This window comes from Geotrypetes seraphini, chromosome 2 (genome assembly GCF_902459505.1).
Source record: "Geotrypetes seraphini chromosome 2, aGeoSer1.1, whole genome shotgun sequence".
NCBI classification, from domain to species: domain Eukaryota; kingdom Metazoa; phylum Chordata; class Amphibia; order Gymnophiona; family Dermophiidae; genus Geotrypetes; species Geotrypetes seraphini.
The window spans coordinates 270,192,275-270,210,281 of NC_047085.1; the positions used below are offsets into that span (position 1 = coordinate 270,192,275).

Genomic DNA, 18,007 nt, shown 5'->3' on the forward strand with positions numbered 1-18,007 from the left:
TTTTTTCTACATTGTCTTCTCTGGTTTCTGCTTTCCTCATAGTCTTGACACTCTTTTCCTTTCATCCACTGTCTACCCTCTCTCTGCCCCTTCTATATGGCATCTTCTCTCCTTTTATTCCCCTTCCATCTCTCCCTTCACCCCTATTATTCTGGCATCCATCTTCTTCTCTTCCCTCCTTCAATGGTCTGGCATCTCTCTCCTCTTCTTCCCTTCCCTCTCCCACACCCCCATGGTCTGGCATTTCACTCTCATCTCTCCCTTCCCCCCACTTCCATCAGCATCTGCCCCCTTTCTTTCCCTCCAACCCAATTCCATCCGGTATCCTTCCCCCTTATGTCTCTCTGCCCCCTTTCTCTCCTGCACCACCCTTCCATACCACCCTGACCTCCTTTTTCTCCCTCCACCTCCCTTCTATACTCCTCTCTCCCTCCAAACCAGCAAGGTCCCATGATGACTGCTTCTGTTGCCTCTGGCTCTGGAAGATGTAAGTGACGTTGGAGGGGGTGGGCCGGCAGACACAGGGAGTTGCAGCAAGGTTCCGCAATGACTGCAACTGCCGGTCCACCCCTTCCGACATCACTTATGTCTTCCTGAGGCAGAGGCAGCAAATGCAGTCATCGCGGGACCTTTCTGCACTTCAGTGCAGCTGCCGATTCTGCTTCAGGTGCCATTTAGAGCAGCTTGGAAGGTTCTGGATCCAGCCGGCTGTGTACCCCCCTAGGGCTGGCACCCGAGGCGGTCTGCCACTGTATGAGGGGACAAAAAATAATAGAAAGAATGGATAACTTGACCGATTTAGACATGTCATACAATTATAACCACAAAAATCTAATATAATAAAATGGTAAGCCGCACATGCGCAGTTCCTAAGTGTGCGCCGCTTTTCTGTGAGCTGTAGCGACACATAGGAAGTGTGCATGCGCGGCTTATGGTTCTTTGAAAGACGCGGTGGTGGCTACTTTCACGATCCCCGCCTGCGTCGGACTTCCGACGCAGGTGGGGATCATGAGAGGAGCCACCGCCGCGTCTTTCAACTAAAAAAAAAAAAATCAAAACGGATGTCGGCGGCTGAAGACCGCGGCACCTGTAGCCCGCCGCAGCCGAGCATGGAAACGGGCCGAAGTTTTTTTCAACTTCACAGACGCTGCAGCGGCTCCTCTCACGAGCCGCTCCTACGTCGGAGAAGGCGTCGATCGTCAGAGGAGCCGCCGGGAAGTTAGACTGCTGGAGGCTCGGCCTGTTAGGTCTGTGTGCAGGCTCCTCTCGCGGTTAATGGAGGGAGAGAGAATGCTGCAGTTGCTGCACAGGGAAGTAGGGAAGGAGATAAGGAGAAAGGGACCAGTCTGATGTCGCCCTCGCCTTCTGTTTTGCTGAAAAATCCACCACCCTCGGCTGCGATTCAGAAACATTCCGCCGGGGGGGGGAGGGGGGAGAACCGCGGCTGATTGAAAGCAGGAAGGGGAGCCACGGACAACGTTCCTGAATCACAGCTAAGGCCAGCGGATTTTTCAGCGACACAGAAGGTGAAGGCAATATCGGAATGGAATGGAGAGAAGAGGGAGAACATGTTGGGCCTAGGAAATTCCCTGGATTAACTTTTTTTTAATTTTTATAAAGTGCAAAGGGGGAGAGTAGTAAAAGAAGTGCCAGACTGCTTATGGGGCCAGGGGGCATGGGGGACAGCTTATGGGGCCAGGAACAGAGATGGTAGGTAATGGTCTGAAGGGAGAGAAGCTGGATCTGGGGAAAGAGATACTTGAAGGGAGGACTATTGGGGAGAGATGGTGGACCTGGGGGAGGGAAGTTGGACCTAGGGATGGAAGGGAGGGAGAAATGTTAGGTCTGGGGGTGGAAAGGGGAGAGAGATGCAGCATCTCTTTTTTCCCCTCCATCTTATTGTTCAGCATCAAGGGGGGAAGGAAGAAGAACAACAGAAAATGGAGGAAAAAAGAATCCATGGGAGGGCAGAGAGCTGGGATAAGAAGATGCTAGGGGATGAAGAGAAAGGGACAGGGAGATATAGACTGACCAGTGGAGAGAGGGAGGGGTATTCTGAAAGTGGTGAGCCATTTGTATGAGGTCAAAAGGGAGATGACAAGATGAATGAGAGTATGGAGAGAAACAAAGAAACACAGACATATATTCTACCGCCAGCGGGAGGAAGGGAGACAGAAATAAAAGAAGAAAGACACAGGGACAGCGAGAGACACAGAAAGACAGACAGACAAAGGGGGCCAGGGACAGAGACAGACAGAAAGAAAGACAGCAGAACAGAGAGAGAGACACGGAAATAAAAACAGACAGACAGACATATTCTAGCACCCGTTAATGTAACGGGCTAAAATACTAGTATGTCATAAAATGTAATTCTAAACTCAAAAGACTCCAGACGAAAAGCAGACTATAGAAAGGAAACCAGAAAAGACCAAACCCATAGTACTAAGATCCAAATGCTAAAATTGGACATGTCCATTACGAAGAGACGTGTGGATCACCGCTAATTATAACGAGTGAGTCTTTAAAATATGAGACGTAACGGATAGCCAGTCCTGGTGAACGGAAGTGACAAATACTGGAGCCAAAACCAGAGCACCGTGATGAAACTTGAATATGGATACCTTGCATTTCTTGGCTTTGAAGCCCAGCTGACAGGTAGATGACCAACGTTCCAACAAAAACAGGTCCTGCATCTTACTATCGTGTAAATCAGAGCCGCTCACTATGTTACATAGTTTGGCGGCGTCGGCGAATAGTGTTATTTTACCTTGAAGCCCCTGAGTCAGGTCCCCTATGAATAAGTTGAAAAGGAGCGGGCCCAAGACTGAGCCCTGCAGTACTCCACTTGTCACTTCTGACGTTTTAGAGAGGGTACCGTTAACCACCACCCTCTGAAGTCTACCATTGGCTACTTTTTGGGCTTGCGAGCTACTTTTAAAATGACCAAGTCAAAATGATCTACCAACAATAAAATTTTTTTTAAAAACCACAAAGCACACTGTACGCAGAGAAAATGTTAATAATCATTCCTATTCCGGGGTTTTCTCAAAGAGGTCAAAGCAGATGACTCTATGCACTGTCACCTCATTAACAACCATACAAAAATAGACAAATATATCCCCTCCATTTTTACTAAACCACGATAGCAGTTTTTAGCGCAGGGAGCTGCGCTGAATGCCCAGCGCTGCTCTTGACGCTCATAGGCTCCCTGCGCTAAAAACCGCTATTGTGGTTTAGTAAAAGGGGACCATAGTGTAAAATATAGACAGCAGATATAAATTTAGACACATTTTGATCAGTAAATTTAAAATAAAATCATTTTTCCTACCTTATTGTCTGGTGATTTCATGAGTCTCTGGTTGCACTTTCTTCTTCTGACTGTGCATCCAATTTTTCTTCCCTTCTTTCAGTCTGTATGCTTCCTCTCCTCCTGATCTCATTCCCCTCCCCCCATCTTTTTCTTCCTCTCTTCCTGCCCTTTCTTTCTTTCTCTCTTCATGCCCCCTTTCTTTTTTTCTGTTTCTCTTCCTGCCCTCTTACTTTCTTTCTCCTTGCCCTCCCCCAAGCCACTGCCAATGTCCCTGCCATCGGGGAACAGGCCTCAAAACCGCTGGCTGCCGCTGCCCCCCCCCCAAGCTCTCCCTACTTCGGGCCGACCAGCATTCATCTCCCCGATGTCAATTCTGCCGTTGGAGAAGAAGGCTGATCGACCCAAGATCACAATCGACTGGGGAAAATGCTGCCGGGTCCTGCCTTCGCGGAAACTGAAAGTAGGCAGGACCTGGCAGCAAGAAGAGCAAATGGAAAGCTTCACTGACCTGTCTCCTGCCTTAGCCCGTAGCGAATTTATGCTTCGGGGATCTAACATGTGCATGCCGGCTTCCCTTCTCTTGCCCCCCCCCCCCCCACGGATATAACTTCCGGTTTCGGAGGGAAGAGAAAGAAAGCCGAAGCATAAGTTCGCTACGGCTAAGGTGAAATCTTCAAGCCGGCTTTTTTTTTTTGTTATGTTGAGCAGCAGCGGAGGCAGCAGAATTTAGCTGGGTGGTCATCTAAAATACCCGGGCGGACCGCCCAGCTGAAAGGCCCTAGGGAAAACACTGTGTATCTTTATTGTAATCCACCTGTATCCAATGCACTGACAAAAAGCATCTTTATAGTAAACCACTTGTATTGTAATCCACTTGTATCCCATGTACTGTCAAAATGTATCTTTACTGTAAACCACTTGCATTCCATGTACTGACTAAACGTATCTTTATTGTAAACTGTTTGTATCCTATGTACTGTCAAAATGTATCTTTATTGTAAACTGCTTCGAACTTCATGGTATAGCGGTATATAAGAAATAAAATTATTATTATTATTATTATATCGCTAATGCACCAGACAGCAATTACATCTTATGCTGTTTCGGTTGCACAGGGCGCTCTTGCTGATCGAGGGGTGTTGACCTCGATCTCAGACAGCAAAGTTTCGCTGAGCCCAGTTGGTCCGGGAGTTCCCCCACGCCCTGGGATGATGTCAGGGACGTTGATGGCGCAGCAGGAAGCAGTGGGGACTGTTCCAACCCCACTGGCGCTGTCTAGCTCACCTTTGATCCCGGAGGCAGTTTCAGTCTCACTGGATCTTCAACAGCATTCGCCAGCGATTGGGTGACATGGAATTCAAGGTGCCTCGGGAGGTGGAACTTTCAATATAGATTCAATGGTTGGAGTTTTTTCAAAGGTTCCTTTTTCCCTCCTGAGCCCGTTGAAAAAACCACCGGTGATAGATATGGAGGCACTCTAGGAGGCTATCAAAAGCCTTCATAATTTATGCTACCACTTTATTTCAACTTCACAGACCCCCTCACTACTACTGAAAAATTTAGAAGTAAAAATTCAACATCACGACCAAAGACTAGACAAGGTTGAAAAACAGGTCTCTGATTTACAGAATTCTTCTAATCTTCAGGTTAAGGACATAGCATTGTTGACCAGGAAGATTGAAATCCTGGAGAATGCAAATAGGAACTTAAATTTAAGATTAACTAATTTTCCTGTTTCCAGTTACAATCACCTAAGGAACTTTTTCATTAGTTTCTAACTTCAGTTCTAAACTATTCGGAGGCATCTATACCACCATTGCAGAAATTATACTATTTAAATATCCCTAAGGAAACAAAACAGGATTTGGAAAATCATCCTGCAGAATTAAATATTACAGATATTTTGGAATCTTCACAATCGGAAATTTCTATAAGGGCTACACTTCTTGTAACCTTTGTTTTTTTACAAGACCTTTATCTATTTACAGTTCTTTATCTATTCTTTAGAGCCGAGAATGTTGAATTTTATGGTTCAAAAATAGCTGTTTTTCCTGATGTTTCTAAATGGACTCAATTGCGTCGGAAAAAATTTCTAATGCTACGTCAATCAGTACTGTCTTTAGGAGCTACCTTTCAGCTGCGCTTTCCATGTAAATGTAGTATTAATTATCAAACTAATAGATATGTCTTTTTATGAACCTGATCAATTACAATTTTTCTTGGAGGGTAAAGCTGCTTCCGTAGCCTCACAGATGCCTACTGATACCACCGCCCAGACCGTTTAGTATAATACATCTGATTTGCTCTGTACTAATGAGTATATTGATATGTTCCCCTTTTTCCTTGTAATTCAGCTACCCTTGATTGTACTTGATTCTCTCTCTTTAATTGTGGACTATTATTGTAGTACAAGTTTATGTTATATTATGGGTGTTATTTCCTAATGGGATATTGTTATTTTCCTTATCAAAGGTATTTTCTTTGATGTTAAAGACAAATAAAGCTTTCCTGGAGGGCTTATCTACACCTTCTAGGAAGATTTGATGAACTGATATGGAGCTCAGAAAGAACCGTGCCTAGCAATCCATAAGAATGTTTCAACTGCTTCTATATGGAATATAACTTGCTGAATTGACTAAGCTGAATCATGTAGTTTGTATTTCTGATTATAGTATGAGAGCGTATTTTAGATTCTTTGAACATCTTTGCTCCTTTAGAGCATTATGATGCTCAAGATAAAAGAACTGAGGAGGAACTAGAATCAGTGAAGATAACTTGTGAAGTAAAGCACCCCCAAAGCACATATAAAAAAAGCTCAAACCAGGAAAGTATTGCTGCTAGGGGATTCCATCATCAGAGGGATTAACCTTGGAACACAGGACAGGGAACTCAAAATAGTGAAATGCCTTCCAGAATCCTCAGCTACCAGAAATGCCAAACAAATACTGTAATTAGGGAAGAAGCAAAGAATTTGAACCCTGATATTATTATCCACCTCTGAACAAATGACCTAGCCAACAATAACTGACCTGCAGTGCAGAAAGCTTTGTCTGTGACTGAAGAAGACCTGATCGTGTCAGAGGGAACGTGCTTCATGTGGAGAGCGGCCTGCGAGGTTCGCTACAGCCGGCCGCAAACCTCATCAGGCCGCTTCAAACAGGAGCGGCAGCAGTTGGTGCGGGAGGTGGGAGTCGTCAATGCTGCTGCGGCGCAAGGGGATCGGGGCCATGCTGCCAGCGGGACAACCGTCAGCCCTCTCCCTTCTCCTCTCGCGCGCTGTGGAGGCGATCGTTGGATGGCTGCGGTCCCAGCTTGGAGAGGGTAGGGGGTGCTAGCGGCCGGCAGCGGTGGAGAGCAGGGAAGAGCGCGCATGCCACTTGTCTTGCCTCGCGTGAGGCCAGACCGTAAGCCGCGCATGTGCACTTCCTATGTGTGCTACAGCTCACGGAAAACGGACGCACGCATAGGAAGTGCGCATGCGCAGCTTATCGTTTTATTATATTAGATTACTGATTTTCATATTATCATGTAGTTATAATGTACTTTTAATCTTTTTATCTATACTTATTTTAGTTTATATTGGGGTTTTTTATTCATTAGTTTTAATGCTTGTATTAGTTACTTAGAATTTTATTATTTATGATGCTATTATTATATTGTATGCTGAGTACCTATTGTGTAAACCGCTATGAACTGCTGGTTAGGCGGTATATAAAAATAAATTATTATTATTATGGTATGTGGATTTAATCCATCTTCAGCGGGACAGGAGGCTCCAACTCCCTCTTTGTCGTTACGTTCTCAGTCTGGGACCTGTTCCCATGGAACATCCACAGTGCTTTCCTTTTTTGACATGGTTCTTGAGCGCTCAGCCTTGATATAGCACACTTCTTCAGATGTAATCTTCAACACTTTTGTGATTTGAGATGCCCTCTACTATGGCTTCTCACAGTGGTGTTCAAAGGACCAGGTGGGCCCTGAGAGGGCTCTCATTTCATTGGTCCAGGTTTTTCTTCCAGCAGGTGTAGAGAGGGTTATATTAGTGGCCTCCCTTGAAGTTCAGGGTATAGGCATTTCGTGCTTCTGAGTACACAGAGGCTCTAGTTTGCTTACTGCTCATCCAGCTGTGACCAGATTTATGAGAGGGGCACTTTGTGGCCTCCCTTGTGTCATCCTTTCACTTTGTGGAATCTTAACGTTGTTCTTCAGGGCTTCTGGTTGTCATTGTCCTTCTGGTTGTCATTGTCTCAGCACAGTGTATTTCGATACTTTGGGCTTTTTCCTGCAGAGAACCCTTTCTCCGAATGCTGGATACAGGAGTTGTTCTCCGTACTGTACCTTCCTTTCTACCGAAGGTGGTTTCCGCCTTCCAAGTCACCCAAGAGGTTCATTTGCCTGCATTTCCTTCCTCAGGTTCGAAGCAACAGGATCAGACCTTGTGCAATTTGTATGTCAGGAGAGTCTTGCTCCTCTATTTGGAGAGGACTAATGATTTCCGACTGTATGATCACCTATTTATCCTGACTGCTGCATCTCACCGTATTTGTCCAGCGTTCAATTCCTTGATAGGTTTGACTGTCCATTTTCCGAGTCTTACATAGCCCACGGCAAGCAGCCACTGGTTTCTCTTATAGCCCATTCGACTAGAAGAGTTGCTGCGTCATAGGCGGAGTCTCATGTATTTCATCCAGATGAAATTGGCAGGGTGGCTACTTGGTCCTTTCTTTACACCTTTCCCAGTTTTACCAAGTTGATGTGATGGCTCATTCGGATGCCGTTTTTGGAATCTCTTTGTTGAGGGCAGGCTCTTCTGTCCCTCCCTACCTGCTACCATTGCTTTGGTACATCACCTAGCATATGGAATCCAGAAGGGCCGTAACAGAATGGAATATTAGATTTTTACCTTCAATAATCTTCTTTCTGTTAGTCCCTCTAGGATTCCTTACAACTTGCCCTCTCTGTGTATTCTCAATTGTTTAGAATAGCCTGCTTCTTTTTGCCTTTTAGCCTGCCTTCTTTCAGTCTTGCAGGCTTGAAGTCTCTCCAGCCAGTTGACAGCTCTTGTGAGCAGTTTTCCACTTTTGTGAATATGCTTTACTGAAGGCTGTCTCATATGGGTGCTTGTTGCACACAGCAGGTTAGTTCTACATTGTTCCTCAATGTTTTGCTGGATTGCCTTTGTGCCTGTTTATTACTTGTTTCATATTTTGCAGAGCAGACCAGTTCAGAAATTGTTTGTGTTGCTGAGGATTGTCCCCATACCTCCATTCTCCTGGATTTGTTCTTATGTTCCTTGGCTTTGGGACTCAACTGGATATCGCTCTAGCTCAAGGTCTAAGGGGGAGAAGCATGTGCTCAGAAAAGTGTTGGATTTCTGCAACTCCCGGATTGCAAGTTGGAATTGAACACCTAGCATATGGAATCCTACAGGGAGGAACAGGAAGAAGATTATCAAAGGTAAAGCTTTAAACATAGTGACTATCACTGGTCTATAGAGTAACAAATGTTTTATCTTGACCTGTGTAATAGATGTAATAACACCAATCAATTATCTAGAAAAACATAAACTTCTTAGAGGATGGGACTCCAAATTAATATGCAGTATATTATTTATGCAAGTGAGATGCTGTTGCATATGCAATATTGAATAGCATAAAGCTTAGTATCACAAGAAAGCAATTTTACTCTATGAAGTGTTACTATCTATAATGATCCAAAAAGTTATTCTTAAGTTTTGTAGCACCATTAGATGGATATCAGTTGAAAATTTCAGTATGTTTACCTTACAACACATATTAATTTATAACTGCTCACTTTTCTTGTGCTTCCTTTTATTTAAGCTCTGCATGCTGCTGCCCTTTCTGGCCATGCCAGTACCGTAAAGTTGCTGCTACATCATGGAGCTCAGGTAGATGCTGCTGATGTGATGAAGCATACCCCACTTTTCAGAGCCTGTGAAATGGGACAAAGAGAAGTTATACAGACACTCATTAAAGGTGAGATACTATTGGAACACCAAAGTTATAGATTATATAATACAGAAAATATATATTTTCATTAAACTCTCCATTAGTGGTTGCTGTAAATATAGTAGGCCTATGTAATTTGTACTCAAGAGCATAAAGGGCTCCTTTTACTAAGCTGCGATTGCGTTTTTAGCGCACGCTAAACTCGCGCTACACGGCTAGAACTAATGCCAGCTCAAGGCTGGCGTTAGCATCTAGCACGCATGGCAATTCTGCGTGCGCTAAGCACGCGCTAAAACCGCTATCACAGCTTAGTAAAAGGAGCTCAAAGTTGCTACTCAAAATGAACTCTATTGTTGATGTGAAGTTTCTCATAAAGTCTTCTAGCCCTCTTTTGTTAGACACCACAAGGGATGGTTCCAGCGTTCTGTGCTTCGGACTAAGACCCATATGCTCAAAACTCACTGTGCCTTTAACGATCGAATCTAAACCAGTTTTAACCTGCTCAGCCCAAAATAGCTAATCGCGGTCTTTTCTGTGGTTTGTAGCAGCCTTTGATAATCGTATGTAAATGGATTACAACGAGATCATCAATATTAAATTGAGCACTTTAATCAATGCCCAGATGATGCCCAAAGTGAAGTGCTGGTCTTTAACGATCCAAATTTAGCGACAAGTCAAGAGGTGCCAGTAGTGTTGAAATGCGTGTTGTGACTGGGCGTGGCCCTAGCTGTGGCCTAACCTGGAGCACACGGGCCTCGGCTGAGCGGTAAGGCGAGGCTTGGAGTAGGTAGAGTGGAGAAAAGGCAGCAAACACACAGGTGTTTAAGGTGCTTTATTGGTTTACACAGTTCAGCACTTATCATAGTTTCATAAACTTTCAATAATGGTGCACAAAACATATCATACAAAATTCAATATATTCATTATTTCTGCTGCTTCTGGCTTTGTCCCAATGTATGAAAACCAGGTAAATCATGAGCAATGGAAAACAAAACATAAATGGCTTGTAACAGCTGCTGTGCCCCAGTGCTTGGGGGGAAAACATGAAAGGAAAAAACTCTTCCTCAAGCCAGAGATTTCAAAACAGAAGAAAATAAAAACCACAGTTCAAAACCAAAACAATAGCGGGGTCTTAATCAGCTCTAATAAATAATTTCAGCAGAGAAAAAAAAAACCATCAAAACTTATTTCTCTTTTCAGCAAGCTCTGTTCCAGCAATGGCAGCATTTAGTTGACCTCCATGCCTTCTAGGTCAACCACTCCCCCACACTCTGCAAACTCCATCAGTGTTCTCCTTAGGGCCTTTTAGCCGGGCGGTCCGCCCAGGTAATTTAGATGACGGCCCGGCTATCATCCGCTGTGAATTCTGCTGCTGCCGCCGGTGCTGCTCAACACCAAAAAAAAAATTAAACGGCTTGGAGATTTCATGCCTTAGCCCATAGCGAACGTATGCTCCGGGGCTCTAGCGTGTGCATGCCGGCTTCCCTTCTCTTCCCTCCGAAACTGGAAGTTATGTCCGGGGGTGGGGGGTGGGAGAGAAGAGAAGGGAAGCCGGCATGCACATGTTAGAGCCCCGAAGCATGTGTTCGCTACGGGCTAAAGCGGGAGACAGGTCAGTGAAGCTTACAATTTGCTCTTCTTGCTGCCGGGTCCTGCCTACTTTCTGTTTCCGTGAAGGCAGGACCCGGCAGTATTTCCCCAATAGGTCGATCGCGATCATGGGCCGATCAGCCTTCCTCTCCCCGATGGCAGAATTGACATCAGGGAGAGGAATGCTGGTTGGCCCGAAGCAGGGAAAGCTTGGGGGGCGGCGGTGGCTTTGGGGCCTGTCCCCGATGGCAGCGGCAGTGGCAGTGGCTTGGGGGAGGGCAGAGAGAAAGAAAGAAAAAGGGCAGGCAGGGAGACAGAAGGAAAGAAGAGAAACAGAAAAAAAGAAAGGGGGCATGAAGAGAGAAAGAAAGAAAGGGTAGGGAGAGAGGAAGAAAAAGTTTGGGAAGAGAATGAGGTCTGGAGGAAAGGAAGCATACAGGCTGAAAGAAGGGAAGAAAGATTGGATGCACAGTCAGAAGAAGAAAGTGCAACCAGAGACTCATGAAATCACCAGACAACAAGGTAGGAAAAATGATTTTATTTTAAATTTAGTGTTCAAAATGTGTCAGAATTTATATCTTCAGTCTATATTTTACACTATGGTCCCCTTTTACTAAATCGCAATAGAGGTTTTTAGCACAGGGAGCCTATGAGCGTCGATAGCAGCGTTGGGCATTCAGTGCAGCTCCCTGCGCTAAAAACTGCTATCGTGGTTTAGTAAAAAGGGAGGGGATATATTTGTCTATTTTTGTATGGTTGTTACTGAGGTGATAGTGCATAGAGTCATCTGCTTTGACCTCTTTGAAAACCCCCCGGAATAGGAATGATAATTAACATTTTCTATGCGTACAGTGTGCTTTGTGTTGGTTTTTTTTTATTTATTTTTATTTTATTGTTGGTAGATCATTTTGACTTGGTCATTTTAAAAGTAGCTTGCAAGCCCAAAAAGTGTGGGCACCCCTGCTCTAGAACATCGCTCCTTAGTTTTATCAAGTGGTGCAGTGAGGGGCCAGCACTTTACATCTTATCTCCTCATGTACAGCACGGTTCTTTATTCTAAGCAGCTCTGGCACTAACAGTACTACGGGTGCCTTATGCTACTTTCACTACCACTTGCAGTCAGGTTTGGCATTTTATCATGGTTTTGGTTTTTTATTTAGTTTTTCACCAGTATTTTCATTTATTTATTAAAGCAGCCTTTTTTTAACAACCCGATGCCCTTTCCCTATCAGTGTGCATCCAATCCACTGCCGACACTTTTTTGGCGCCTCTTTCAACGGATCAAATATCATAGCCCCACTGTCGCGTGTTCACATTTATTCTGCTTACGAGTTTATCTCATCAGTGCAGAGACCTTTTCGGTAAGTCCATTTTACTCTCCTTTTTTACTTTCCCGAGTGCTCTGGTTTTATTCTTTGGTTTTAATAGAAGCTCATTTGAACAATAATTTAGATCTTTCCCAGGTTTCACTTTTCATCTACCTGGTCGGCTTGTCTTTGAGCTACTATCGGCTTTTGTTTTCAAGATACACTGTATTATCAGCTGTTCATTTCTCATACGTTTACTTTTGCCCTGTTTAGGTCTATATAGTCTAGGCATACTGTTTGTAACCAGTCATCATTTTAAGTATGTATATGCCCTATTTTAGGGGGGGTTAAGTTCTTTTAGCATGTTTTTTCATTAATTCTGAGTTCGGTGTTACAATATATTGTTCTTGGTTTTTAGTTTACACATTATTTATTATTTTCTATGACATGTTTGCATCGCAATTTTACTCAAAAGTATAAATAGGTATCCATATTTCCATTCAAGTTTCATCACGGTGCTCTGGTTTTGGCTCCAGTATTTGTCACTTCCGACCACAAGGTCTGGCTATCCGTTACCGTCTCATATTTTGACTCACTCGTTATAATTAGCGGTGAGCCACACGTCTCTTCATAATGGACATGTTCGATTTTAGCATTTGGATCTAAGTACTATGGGTTTGGTCTTTTCTGGTTTCCTTTCTATAGTCTGCTTTTCGTCTGGAGTCTTTTGAGTTTAGAATTACATTTTATGACATATTTTTGTGGTTATAATTGTACGACATGTCTAAATCGGTCAAGTTATCCATTCTTTCTATTATTTTTTGTCCCCTCATACAGTGGCAGACCGCCCCGGGTGCCAGCCCTAGGGGGGTACACGGCCGGCTGGATCCAGGACCTTCCGAGCTGCCGAACTTATTCTGAAGCAGAGTTGGCAGCCGCACTGAAGTGCAGGAAGGTCCCCCGATGACTGCATTTGCCGCCTCTGCTTCCAGAAGATGTAAATGACGTTGGAAGGGGTGGACCGGCAGCTGCAGTCATTGCGGAACTTTACTGCAACTCCCTGCGTCTGCTGGCCCACCCCCTCCAACGTCACTTACATCTTCCAGAGGCAGAGGCAACAGAAACAGTCATCATGGGACCTTGCTGATTTGGAAGGAGAGAGGAGCATAGAAGGGTGGTGGAGGGAGAAAAAGGGGGTCAGGGTGGTATGGAAGAGTGGTGGAGGGAGAGAAAGGGGGCAGATGCTGATGGAATTGGTGTGCAGGGAAAGGAGAGAGAGACATAAGGGGGAAGGATACTGGATGGAATTGGGTTGGAGGGAAAGAAAGGGGGCAGATGCTGATGGAAGTGGGGGGAAGAGAGTGGAGAGAGTGAAATGCCAGACCAGGGGGGTGTGGGAGAGGGAAGGGAAGAAGAGGAGAGATGCCAAACCATTGGAGGAGGGAAGGGAAGAAGATGGATGCCAGAATAATAGGGGTGAAGGGAGAGATGGAAGTGGAATAACAAAGAGAGAAGATGCCATATAGAAGGGGCAAAGAGAGGGTAGACAGTGGATGAAAGGAAGAGAGTGACAAGACTATGAGGAAAGCAGAAACTAGAGAAGACAATGTAGAAAAAAATTCTATTTATTTATTTTTTTGCTTTAGGGGAGATGCATCGCTGTTTCTGTGGTGTTGCATTGTATGCAGAGTCCAGCTTCTTGGTGGATCAATTTAACCTTTATCTACGTTTTTCTATTTTATCCCCCCTTTTACAAAACTGTAGAGCGTTTTTTTAGCACCGGACATGGTGGTAATTGCTCAGAATTCTATGAGAGTCTGAGCTGTTACCACCATGGCTAAAAACCACATTACAATTTTGTAAAAGGGAGAGGGGTTAGTTTGTGATTACATATTCCATACTAGGCGAAGGTGTGTTCGAAAGACATGGTTTTCAGTTAGGATTGACCGTGTAGGATTGATCTGTACTAGTCTGGCTTGTTTAGTTTTACAATAGGTGTATTGATATACTGCCCCCTGCAGTATCTAAGATGCTGCCTTTTCCTAGGTATACTCTTGTGTGATATGTGGATTGTTACTAAAAATTATGTTTTTCATACAGATGGGGGGGTGTAAAAAAATGATGGGCCTCGGGTGTCACATATGCTAGGTACGCCATTGCCTTCATAGTTTATATCTAATCCACAAACCTGCTTTTAGGACCTACAGGGTATGTATCCCTCTGATTCATGACAATTTCACTTCTCGTGTTATCTTATCCATTCTTTTTATTATACAACTGCCCAGATAAGCATCAGTCTTTGACGTGATTGGACCTTGAAAACTAACGGCAACAGTGTTCTCCCCAGAAATTTTTTCCAGCCATGAAAACTATTTGCTGCATTTACATGCCACAAAAAACATTTGCTCTGTTTAGTGTGCCGGAGTTAAAAAAGTTTGAGACGCTGCTCTATACCATTTGAAAGAGGGCAAATATCTAATTATTCACTTCTAGAACTGGATACTTCTTAAATTTAATAAAAAAATATAGAACAAGTGTGAAACCTTAAGAAAGGCATTGAAAAATAACTAATAATAATTAACTAATACAAATAGTACACATTTAGGGCTCCTTTCACTAAGCTGCGGTACCAGTTTTACCGTGCGCTTAGCTCACGCAGAATTGCCACACATCTAGACGCTAATGCCAGCATTGAGCTGGCGTTAGTTCTAGCCGTGTTCGGCGGCAATTCTACACACGCTAAAAACGCTATTGCAGCTTAGTAAAAGGAGCCCTTAATTTTCCCCACCACCAAATTTCCCCATCCTGCCCCACCCAGCTACTTTTTCATGCCACCCGTATGGAAAAAATTTCTGTGGAGAATACTGTCCATGCTGCAAGGTTCTGGGGCTTCTACCACTTCAAGCTCCATTTTAATAATAATAATAATAATTTATTTTCTTATATACCGCCCCACCAGTAGTTCTAGGCGGTTCACAACAGCGAAGAAACCGAGACATTTCAGTAAGAATGTAAGAATTGCCATACTGGGACAGACCGAAGGTTCATCAAGTCCGGTATCCTGTTTCCTAGCTAGATCCCAAGTAGTAAAACAGATTTTATGCTGCTTTTCCTAGGAATAAGCAGATTTCCTCAAATCATCTCAATAATGGCCTGTGGACTTCTCTTTTAGGAAATTATCCAAACTTTTTTAAAACCCCACTAGGCTAACTGATTTCACTAACCACATTCTCTGGCAATGAATTCCAGAGTTTAATTACACATTGTCTGAATAAATATTTTCTCTAGTTTGTTTTAAATCTACTACTTTGTAGCTTTATCACATGTCCCCTAGTCCTAGTATTTTTGGAAAGAGTGAACAAGTGATTCACACCAACCCTTTCCATTACTCATTATTTTATAGACCTCTATCTTATCACCCCTGAGCCGTCTCTTCTCCAAGCTGAAGAGCCTTAACCGCTTTAACCTTTCCTCATAGGGAAGTTGTCCCATCCCTTTTATCACTTTGTTTCCCTTCTCTGCACCTTTTCTAATTCCGCTATATCTTTTTTGAGTTATGGTGACCAGAACTGCACACAGTATTCAAGGTGCGGCCATACCATAGAGCAATACAAAGGCATTATAACATTTTCATTTTTGTTTTCCATTCCTTTCCTGATAATTCCTAACATTCTATTTGCTTTCTTAGTCACCACCCCACATTGAGCTGAGGATTTCAACGTATCCTCAACAATGACACCTAGATCTTTTTCCTGGGCAGTGACTCCTACACTTTGGAGAACTCACTACAATCCATTAATGTGGCGAATTGATTGTGTTTTGCTTTTCTGGCCAGGATACTATGATGTTCTAAGAGTAGGTTTTCTTTTTTTGGATATAGATTTTTAATACTCTTAGCCTGTATACCAATAAGGTTTTTGTTTTTTTCTGAACCTCCTGCTATCAAGCGGCCCCAGCACCGTTACCTCCCTCACCAATTCATGTGCTCCACTAAGAATTAGATGTAGAATTGCTTCACTTCTTGTCAGTTCCTGAACCATCTGTTCAATAAAGCAGTCCTTGATTTCATCAAGGAATTTTATCTCCCTAGCAGGCTTGATGATACATTTATCCAGACAATATCGGAGTAGTTGAAATCACCTATTATTACTGTGTTACCCAGTTTGTTAGCCTCTGTAATTTCTGATAACATTTCAGCATTTGGCCATTCATCCTGGTCAGGCGGATGATAGTACACGCCTATCACTATCCTTTTCCACCTTTCACACAGAATTTCTACCCATAAGGATTCCAAGGTGTGTTTCTGCTCCTGTAGAATTTTTAGTCTATTTGATTCAAGGCCCTTCTTAACATATAACGCTATGCCTCCACCGATTCAATCCACCCTATCACTACAATATACAGTGGTGCCTCACACAACGAACTTAATTGGTTCCAGGAGCAAGTTTGTTATGTGAAACGTTCGTTATGTGAAACGCGTTTTCCCATAGGAATACATGTAAAAAAAAATAATTCGTTCTGCAGCATAAAATATGCTAAGATGACATAAAAAAGATAAATTTTTTGTTATTATTTTTATTTAGATACATCTAAAAACATACATCTCCCTGTCCTTTTACTTCCACTATCTTCCTATCCCATCTCTATTCCCTTTTGTCCCTCTCCCCATGATCAATCATCTCACCACTTCTCTCTGCCCTCACCCTCAGGGTTCAAGATTGCTTCCACTCTTTTTCCTGTTGTTCTCTCTGCCTGTCACCCTATGATTTAGCATCCCTTCTGCCCTTGTCCAATATTTCCCCTTCTCTCCCTCCCTCTCATCCCCTGCTCCAACATGTGCTTTCAGCGGCCTTCTCCCCCCTTAAGCGTCTTTTCTTCTCCACTCCACCTTTCCTCCCTCCCTGCCTCCACCTTTGTGGCGCTTTTGCACCCGACCGACAACAGAACAGGCCCGGTCGGACAAATCTCCCTGTCCTGTAGCCCGCGAATCTAAATTACCTTCTTACAGCAGCTGGATTATTGAAGCTGCTGTAAGAGGTAATTTAGATTCGCGGCTACAGGGCAGGGAGGTTTGTCGGCCGGGCCTGTTGTCGGTCGATCGGGGGACCTGACCAGCTGTGCACATTCTTCGGGGCGGACCGCCCCCTCCCCCCTCTTTCGTTCGCCATTGCCTTCTTCCTACCTGCCCTGCCGCAGCCGCACACAGCCGACCGGAAGTCTTCCTGATGTCAGCGCTGACGTCGGAGGAAGGGAGGGCTTTGCTTAAGCCCTCCCTCCGACGTCAGCGCTGACATCGGGAAGATTTCCGTTCGGCTGTGTGCTGCGACAGGGCAGGTAAGGAGAAGGAGACTACCCTCGACCAACCCCGCTGCGATCCAACCTCGCAGGAACCCCGGAAGGATGCAGCTCGGGCGACTTCGTTGTGTGAAACGAAGTACGTTATACGGATCACGACATAAAGTTCGTTGTGCGCAGCGTCCGCTGTGCGAGGCGGCCGTTATGCGAGGCACCACTGTAGTTTGTACCCCGGTATGACAGCGTCCTATTGGTTTTCTTCCTTCCACCAGGTTTCAGAGATGTCTTTTATACCTATCTTTTCATTTAGTGCAATATATTCTAACTCTCCCATCTTGTTTCTTAGGCTTCTGGCATTTGCATACAGGCATTTCAAACAGTGTTTGTCATATCTATTTACAATTTGCTCAGCAGTTGGCATAGATAATTTGCAATTTTTAAAATCAGCCTGCTCTAAATTTAAGGAATCCTGGTCTATTGCGACATGTATTGCAATCTCACTATCAGGATGCTCTGTCTTTCCTTTTATGATATCT

The 18,007-nt window shown here is 44.0% G+C and overlaps 1 protein-coding gene across 7 annotated transcripts in view; it reads left to right on the forward strand.

Moving 5' to 3' along the window:
- Positions 1-18,007, forward strand: part of INVS (inversin) — a 519,828-nt gene that overhangs the window by 355,484 nt on the left and 146,337 nt on the right. For all 7 annotated transcript variants that reach the window (XM_033929645.1, XM_033929646.1, XM_033929648.1 and 4 more), the window contains exon 10: positions 9,151-9,306. In XM_033929645.1, the coding sequence (XP_033785536.1) occupies positions 9,151-9,306 (156 nt within the window). The remainder of the gene's footprint in view (positions 1-9,150; positions 9,307-18,007) is intronic.